Source organism: Colobus angolensis, unplaced genomic scaffold, assembly GCF_000951035.1.
Source record: "Colobus angolensis palliatus isolate OR3802 unplaced genomic scaffold, Cang.pa_1.0 Scaffold64, whole genome shotgun sequence".
In the NCBI taxonomy this organism is placed as follows: domain Eukaryota; kingdom Metazoa; phylum Chordata; class Mammalia; order Primates; family Cercopithecidae; genus Colobus; species Colobus angolensis.
In genome coordinates this window covers 863,648-871,792 of record NW_012120043.1, presented here as the reverse complement: position 1 = coordinate 871,792, position 8,145 = coordinate 863,648, and the positions used below count along the sequence as shown (strand labels likewise).

General features: G+C 60.1%; 2 protein-coding genes across 2 annotated transcripts in view; both read right to left on the bottom strand.

Annotated features, from left to right (window-relative positions):
* Positions 1 to 4,784, bottom strand: part of ABCA7 (ATP-binding cassette, sub-family A (ABC1), member 7) — a 29,686-nt gene extending 24,902 nt beyond the window's left edge. Inside the window, exons 1-12 of the mRNA XM_011964099.1 lie at positions 4,690 to 4,784; positions 3,455 to 3,657; positions 3,279 to 3,372; positions 2,912 to 3,053; positions 2,708 to 2,820; positions 2,487 to 2,569; positions 2,059 to 2,139; positions 1,636 to 1,846; positions 1,414 to 1,553; positions 1,114 to 1,230; positions 511 to 678; positions 17 to 246 (exon numbers count right to left, since the gene is read on the bottom strand). Of these exons, the coding sequence (XP_011819489.1) occupies positions 17 to 246; positions 511 to 678; positions 1,114 to 1,230; positions 1,414 to 1,553; positions 1,636 to 1,846; positions 2,059 to 2,139; positions 2,487 to 2,569; positions 2,708 to 2,820; positions 2,912 to 3,053; positions 3,279 to 3,372; positions 3,455 to 3,520 (1,445 nt within the window). The 5' untranslated portion in view covers positions 3,521 to 3,657; positions 4,690 to 4,784. The remainder of the gene's footprint in view (positions 1 to 16; positions 247 to 510; positions 679 to 1,113; positions 1,231 to 1,413; positions 1,554 to 1,635; positions 1,847 to 2,058; positions 2,140 to 2,486; positions 2,570 to 2,707; positions 2,821 to 2,911; positions 3,054 to 3,278; positions 3,373 to 3,454; positions 3,658 to 4,689) is intronic.
* A 1,033-nt stretch (positions 4,785 to 5,817) lies between these two features.
* Positions 5,818 to 8,145, bottom strand: part of CNN2 (calponin 2) — a 4,600-nt gene continuing 2,272 nt past the window's right edge. Inside the window, exons 3-4 of the mRNA XM_011963992.1 lie at positions 7,716 to 7,979; positions 5,818 to 7,245 (exon numbers count right to left, since the gene is read on the bottom strand). Of these exons, the coding sequence (XP_011819382.1) occupies positions 6,970 to 7,245; positions 7,716 to 7,979 (540 nt within the window). The 3' untranslated portion in view covers positions 5,818 to 6,969. The remainder of the gene's footprint in view (positions 7,246 to 7,715; positions 7,980 to 8,145) is intronic.

Here is an 8,145-nt window from a genome sequence, read left to right as displayed (position 1 = left end):
CCCGCCCTCGCCTGACCTGTCCCTGATCTTATTGGTCCTGGTGACCACGTCAATGTCCATGCGGATTTTGATGCGCACGTGACCCGGGCCCAGGTCTGGCGTTGGGTGTTCTGTGGGGTCTGAAGAATCCTCAGGTCCCAAGAAGACGACGCCGGCCCAGAATCGATGTTCCGCCAGCAGTTGCAGGGCCCGCGACACCAGGGCTGCCTCTGAGGGTGCCGCCTCCAGCTTGTCCAAGGACAGGCACTGTGGGATGCGGGGTGAGTCCTAGGCGCTGGGGTCTGCCTGCCTCCTAGACCACTCCGCTGCTCCCCCTGGACCTCGAGGCTGCGCCATGTTTTCCCCTCGTAGGCCCAGTGTGGGGCCGGCTCCCTCCTGAGATCTCTACAAATCCCAGGCTCTTACTAGGGCCGGGCCCGCCTCCCTCCCCCTGGCAACACCAGGGTGGGAACCCCAGGGTGGGCCCTGCCTCCACGCTGAAACAGACCCCGCAGGTGGACGGCCCCTCACCTCCGTCACTCGGCCCAGCGTGCCCACCAGGCGCCCCACATCAGCATGTGCGTCCTGCCAGCTGTAGCCACCGCTCCCAGGGTCCAGAAAGGATCGCAGGGCCTCCATGCGGTCCTGGCCTCCAGGCCTGGGCTGCCTTCTTCCTTCGTCCTGCATTTGCAGGAGCCGCTGGGGGGGCGCAGGTGAAAGTGACAGTCTGGGTCGGGCGCAGTGGCCCATGCCTGTAATCCCAGCACTTTGGGAGGCCAAGGTGGGCGGATCACCTGAGGCCAGGAGTTCCAGACCAGCCTGGCCAACATGGTCTCTGCTAAAAGTACAAAAATTAGCTGGGAGCGTTGGCACATGCCTGTAATCCCAGTTACTTGCCAGGCTGAAGCAGGAGAATTGCTCGAATCCAGGAGGCGGAGGTTGCAGTGAGCCAAGATCTCGCCACTGCAGTCCAGCCTGGGCAACAGAGCGAGACTCCCCATCTCTTTTAAAAAAAAAAAAAAAACCCACCAATACCAAAGTGGGAGTCTGCATGGAGCCCGCCTTCCCATCCACCGGGCCTGTCTGCCCTCTCCACCAGGGAGCCACATCCCACCTCCCCAGCCCCGCGCACACCTGCAGCATGGCCACATTGGAACTGTCGTTCATGAAGGTGAAGATCTGGGGTCCCAGCACCTCCCACACCTCCCGGACATCCCTCAGCAGGGCCAGCTCCTCAAAGGTCTGGTTCACCTGCGGACAGCACCCCCTCCACTCATGATCCTTCGCACGTGTTGATCTCCCTCCATCGGCTAACTCCTACTTCTTCAAACCCAGTTTCCATGACCCTCCGGCCTGGCTCTGACCCACTGGACTGAGGGTACTGGATGGGCTCTGGCTGCCACCCTCCCGCTCCAGCATCCAGGCTACCCCCACCTGGGCCATGAGCTTCCGGGTAAAAGGTGTATCTGGTGCAAACAGCAGCTTGCCCAGGATCAGAGGCTTCAGGCGTCTCCAGAGCAGGCGGGACAGCGGATGGTTGTCCAGGGCTCCAATCAGCTCTGAGCAGGCGGGGCCTGGGATGGGGGTGCCATGAGGCCCTGTCCCCATGCCCACCGCTCCACTTCCCAGGAGGGGAAACCAAGGTCAGTCACTCACTCAGGCTGCTGTCCGGCAGGGCTGATTCTGGCTCCTGCCTCACCAGCTCCATCAGGTCACTAGCCTCGTACCAGTTGAGGGAGGGGCCCACCGTGCTGCTAGGTCCCCTGGCACTGCAGAGGGCCTCAGACAGCAACTCCAGGGGCCCACCAGTCCCTCGGGGTCTGTGCAGCAGTGCCTGAAGCTCCACCAGGCTAGGCAGTGCCAGGATCTAGAGAGAGGTCACCAGACGGAGCTGGCAGCGATCCCAACTTCAAGCCCTAACCAGGGCAGGGCACTGGGTCAGGGGCAGCCTCTCCCTCTCTTGCTAATTCTCCTGAAGACCCACCGAAGGGAAGTGTCCGGGCTGCCCCAGACCCTCCCGGTGCAGGCTGCCTGCCAACATTGCCTGCATGGGGGTTGAGGATGGGTGGGGCCTCGTACCTCCTGGGCCAGGTCCTCAGCTGCCTCCAACAAGCTGTGCAAGGGCTCCTGGGCTTGACCCAGTGCCAACCCCAGGGATTCCTGGGGAGAAAGATCACAAGGGTGACAATGACTTTGAGCGCTCACTAGGGGTCCAGCGCTCTGGCCAGTTCCCAGGCAGACCATACTATCATAGCCCTCACTTTACAAATAGGGAAACTGAGGCTCTGAGAGACACAGGGACTCATTGGAGATCTCACAGATGAGTCTTCATTACCGGGTCAGACACACTCTGTCTGGGCCCAGACAGGACAAGGAGCATCACTGCAGGGACCAGGGACAGCCTGGATGCCTGGAACGGGAGGTCCTTGGCCTGGGGTGGTGCAGTGCCAGGACATCCCCAGTGCAGTGTCCCAGGAAGTCAGCGCGGTCCCGTCCCCACACCCTACCGTGCGCAGCAATGACGTCAGCAGCTCCGCGACGTCCAGCATAGGTGGTTCCAGCGGAGACTGCTTGGTTGGTTGAGGCCGGGCTGGGGGAGGAGCACACAGGAGCATGGGGCTGGGGGGACGTTGGCCTGAGGCACCCACCCCCACCCTGTGCCCATTTCATGGCCGGGCAAGTCGAGGCTCAGAGCTCAGCCCTGCCAGAGGCCCCCCGGCCTCCTCACCTGTGCTGGGTGCAGCCCTCAGCGTGGCGATCAGCTTCCCCAGGCCAGCCAGCGTCCTGTGGGCACTGGCCCCTCCCAGCACAGTGTGGGCATCGGCTAGCAGCCGGGAGACCCTGGGGACAGAGAGAGGGCAGGAGGCGGGGTTCCGGCGGGCACTGCAGCCCCGAGTTTGCAGGCCGGCCACACCCACTGCCTCTGGCTCACAGGGAGTTGTTGAAGTTGCTCAGACGCCCGGGCTCCTCGCCCAGTGTCAGCTGTGGGAAGCAGGTGTTGTTCATGTTACAGATGAGACCCTGGAGCCAGGGCACGGTGCCCGCCGATGGCAGTGGCTTGTTGGGGAAGTGGCCTGCAGGGAGATGCCCGGTGCTGAGGCCCTGTGGACTCTGTCTGACTCCACCCCATCGGGTCGCCCGGCACTGCTTGTATGCCTCCGGCGACAGAGAGCTCACTCCCATGCCAAGTATTGGCGGTCTGGTAAAGGCTCCCTGACATGCACTGGGGATCCCTGTGCACGGGGGACCCGTCTGCCTTCCCCTACACAGGTAAAGTGCCTGGCCCCTGGGGGGCTCACATTCATGGTGCTCCAGGGGCGGGTGGGAGTGGCGAACAGCCACCAGGATGAAGAAGAGGAAGAGGGGCCACAGCAATTCGACCAGGAGCTGGACCTGGGGGAGAATAGGTGGGAGATGGTGGGGGACAGTAGGCGCTGCCGGCCCACCCGGCCCTGGTTGCACACCGAGGTGTTACCGGCTGTCTCCGGCGATACATGGAATTCTTCCAGAGCAGCAGCATCAGCTGTGTCCAGAAGGCCATGGTGAGACTGGGCGGGGGACGGGACAGAGAGGTCAGGACAACGGTCGGGCTGAAGACGTGCCGTGCAGCTGCGGGCAACTCTCTGCCCTTCTCTGAACCTCATTCCTCTATCCCACAGCGCAGCGTTCCTGGAAGCTCTGATTAGAGTCAGGCAAACACTAGTCACTTGATAAAGGGACTCCGCTACCCCCAGGGGTGGAGTAAACCAATGGGAGCTCAACCCGCAGCCGTCCTCGCCTTTCATTGGCTGCCAGGACTGCCGCTCTGCGCAGAGCTGACAGTTGAGGACTTAAAGACCATCCTCTAATCCTCCAGGGACCGAGTTTGGGCTTAGCGCTGTCGTCACCAGGCTGCACCCCAAGCCTCACCTGGAAGCCTCTTCCAGGTCCTGACCCCCAGCCTCCTGCCTGGCCCAGCCCAGGCAAGGGTTCCTTTGCCCTCACTGTTCTCCAAATAATAACAGTAACGAATACTGGCAGTGCTGGACATTTCACACGCCCAGCGGAAGTGCTAGATATCACCCCACTCTACAGAAGTGGAAACCGAGGCCGAAGAGAGAAAACCCAGGCACCCAGAGAGACAGGCAGTCGCACAGCTGGAGACACGACCCCAGCTCTGCCCACACCTTATGTACCATGATCGCTCAGAAGGACATCGGGAGCCAGAGAAAGAGTCAGGCGGAGGGGCTGGGATAGAGACTCCTGGAGCCAGCGACTCCTGATCTCTTTACAATGGGCCGGTCCACCTCTGACACCGATGGAGAATCTGAAGCTGACAGAGGGGCAGGAAGTTGCTAAAGGTGACCGGGCCGGAGCTGGGACCTTGGAACCAGACCCTTACGCCAGGGTTCGTTCCTTTACATCAAGCGGGACTTAGGATCTGGGGGAGTGGCCTCAGTTTCTCCATTTGTAAAACAGGGCAAGGGGGAGTGCAGTTCTAACGGGCCGGGGGCTGCAGGTGTGTGATTGGCAAAGGCCCTCTTAAGAGTCCTAGATGTCCGATGCCCCCCTTGAGAATTAGTAGTCAATTCAGCCGCCCTCAACACTCACCGGAAGGAAAGGAAGGGTCAGAGACTGGACCCCCTAATTCCCAGGGAACGTGCATCCCTCCCGGCCCCAACCCCGCATTCTCGAGTCTCGGGGCTTCCTCCCTCTCCGAGTCCTTCTCACCGTTCCAGTGGCTCCCCAGCTCTTGCCGCCTTCCCTCCGCCCAGCAGCAGGCAGGCGCGGCGCCCTTACTTAAGCCAAGTGCCCGGAGCTTCCCCGCGCAGTTAGCAGCGCCGGGCCACGCCCTTGCCTCTGCACGCTGCTATTGGGTGGCCTGCCCGTCACTCACGGGACAGCTCCGTCGGAGCTGCGTGAGCCGAGGGAGGAGGCGGGATCACAGAAGGGCCTCGCTGAGCCGGATTTCTTAAAGGGACCGCGCGGTTCTTGCTGCATCACGGTAGGGTGGCGGGTTGCCCGGCTGGTCCCAGGCGGACCGGCCTCCGGGAAAGAGGCTGAGCTGTCTTTGGGGAGCCAGGCTGCCTCCCCACGTTGCATAGCCAGCTGCAATACCGCAGCTCCGGATTGCAGGAGTTCCCTCTGTCCCTGCTGTCCCCGGGGCTGGCCAGGCTCTCTCTAGTCTAGTCCAGACTCTGGGACTCCACTTGTCCGTCTGTAAAGTGGGGGTTCCACTAGAATCATTCGTCCATTCATTCATTCCACGAACGGTCCTCGGTTTCCGCAGTTGGACAAGGCGATGGCAGAAGGAGGGGGGCCAACATTCTAGAGGCTCAGGTCATAATGGTTACCCTGATTTTGAGGAAAGCCCGTTTCCCACTCTGGAAGAAGTTTATTTCACAGGCTGGAGGTGAAGCTGAAATGGGGGTGTGTGGGTCCACAGCTTTGAAAGCGCTGGGGAGAGTGAGAAGCGCGGGGAGGGCTCCCGCAGCGGAAGGTGGTGGCATTGCCGTTGGGGCTTTGAGGATAAATAGGAGTTCGCCAGCGGGGAGACATCCAGGCTGAGGCCACGAGGCTTGCATTGTGAGGCAAGGTGCGGCCAGAGCGCATCGAGAGACTTTGAGGCAACTGCCTCCTCTCCAACTGGCCAGGAAGCCCAGCCTCTCCCTCTACCGCAAGTCCCGGCCCTTCACATCATTCATTCCACCCAGACTCACCTGTGGCTTCAGCGTTTACTCCTCCTCCCAGTGGTGAGCTGGACATTTTCCCCTTGATCCCCCATCCAAGACCCCCACTCTACCCACAAAAGCATCAAAGCAAAACACGCCCTCATCGACGCCAACTCTCTCAGCCACCTTTTCTTCTTACAAACAGAGGTTTTATTGCGTTTGGTCCACAATCGTATTTCACATTATCTCATGGAGCAGGGCCCCTGGGTGGGGGTCCCTGTGCAGTACTTGGCGGGGCGTGTGGCCGGGGGAAGATGGAGAAGTATAGCTTGTCGAGCCCAGAAAGGAGGGTTGGGGGCTCCTTAAAACCTACTGAGGGGCCGGGCATGGTGACTCACACCTATAATCTCAGCACTTGGGGAGGCCGAGGCAGGTGGATCACATCTGAGGCCAGGAGTTTGAGACCAGCCTGGCCAACATGAGGAAACACCGTCTCTACTAAAAATACAAAAATTAGCCGGGCGTGGTGGAGCACCTGCAGTCCCAGCTACTCGGGAGGCTGAGGCTGGAGAATCGCTTGAGCCCGGGAGGTGGAGGTGGAGGTGCAGTGAGCCGAGATTGCGCTACTGCACTCTAGCCTGGGTGACAGCCACAACTAAAACAAAACCTACTGAGGCCAGAGTGGGTTGGGGGGGGTAGCATGGAGAAGGGATCAGGCTTAGCCCCAACAACTCAGAATTTCACTTCCCTGTACAGCCTTCACTTTTCCCACCTGGCCCCGGGGGCAGGTCTGAGGGTCTGAGGTCTGTTGGTCCTGGGGAAATCCAGTCACTCGGGAGCTGGAGATATTTAGCATCATGGCAGGGTCCCCTTTCCCAGGTGACTGATTTCCCAGCACCTTCTCCACTGTCCCTGCCCCATTCCTCAGGAATAAAAAACAAAACATATTTTTCTTTTGTGAATACTTCCTGAAACTTGCAGAGAAACCACAAACTGCTCAGCTGACAAAAGGGGGAAGAGGCGAGGCAACCAGAAACCTTTGGGAACCGGTTAGTCTCTTCTCCCCAGCACAGCCTGAACGTGCCAGCAGGGACCCTCGCCCTACACGTTATCAGGATATGGCCTTGACCTCCCTCCCCCACAGCCCGGTGGCTCAGCCCTGCGAAGGACCAAGGCAAAGGGGAAAAAAGCTCTGCTGCCTGATCCCACGCTGCCACTCACAGACCCTTGGTTGATTGGCAGCACTGAACCGGCTAAGAAAAAAAACAAAGATGAAAACACAGAAAAACCCAGAAACCCAGACGGGGAGATGATGTGGGAAGAGCGCGTGCTGGGAGCCTCAGTAGCTGGCCTCCTCCTGGTAGTAAGGAGGATATTCAGGGACCTCCCCCAGGTCCGGGCAGTCGCCGGCGCCTGAGGGAGCCCCATCGGCCACTGTGCCTTGCGGGCAATACTTGGGGTCATATATCTGCCGGCCCAGGCCGAAGACCTGGCCGCTCTGGTTGGCGCCCTGCGTGTAGCCCATCTGCAGGGACATGGAGGAGTTGTCACACTTGTCGGTTCCCAGCTTGGTGTCATAGATGTGCCGCCGCGTCCCGGGAGCTGTCATGCCCACCTGGAGAGGAAGGAAGGGTGGAGCAGGTCATGGTGGAGAGAAGGGGACCTTCACTGGGTGCAGTGGCTCACACCTGTAATCCCAGCATTTTGGGGGATCACCTGAGCCCAGAGGCGGAGATTGCAGTGAGCCGAGATTGTACCACTGTGCTCCAGCCTGGACAACAGAGTGAGATCTTATCTCAAAAGAAATACATAAATAAATAAAAAAAAAAAAAACAAAATAAATAAATAAAGATAAAAAAAAAAAAAGAATTGGGTGGACCTTTGGGCAGTCCTTAAGGGAAAATGAGACAGGGTGAGGTAGTAACTTCCCCAGGCACCCACAGCCAGGTGGAAACGACAGAGGTTGAAATCCAAGGCGGAGGCGGAGCGCGGGGAGGGAAGCCGGAGGTGGCCTCGGGGAGGGGCCGGCACCACAGATTGTGGCGGGACAGGGAGGGGCGTCTGGGGCACCCGGGCGAGCCCCACCTGGCTCGCACACTTGTTTGTGCCCATCTGGAGGCTGATGGTCGAGTGGTCCATGGGGGGCAGGATATGGTTCTTGGGGTCATAGAGATGCCTCCTCGTGCCGTACGCAGTCATGCCCGACTGGCTGGCGCATTTGTTGGTGCCCATCTGCAGCCCGATGACACACTGGCCGGCCTTCATGGTGGCGTCGTCGAAATTCCGCTCCTGCTTCTCCGAGTACTTGACGCCGATGTCCACCCCGCTCTGCAGCCCCTTAGTCTTGGCCTGGGTGGAGGGAAAAGGGCCAGGAGTACCAGGAGAGGGCAGCCAGGGACCCTAGATGCAGGCCTTGAGGGTGGCACAGAGACCAGTCCACAGCCTGTCCCCTCAGGCGTGTTTCTAGGTATTCGGGACTCCACACACTCCACACACCCATCATACAGCTGTTTCA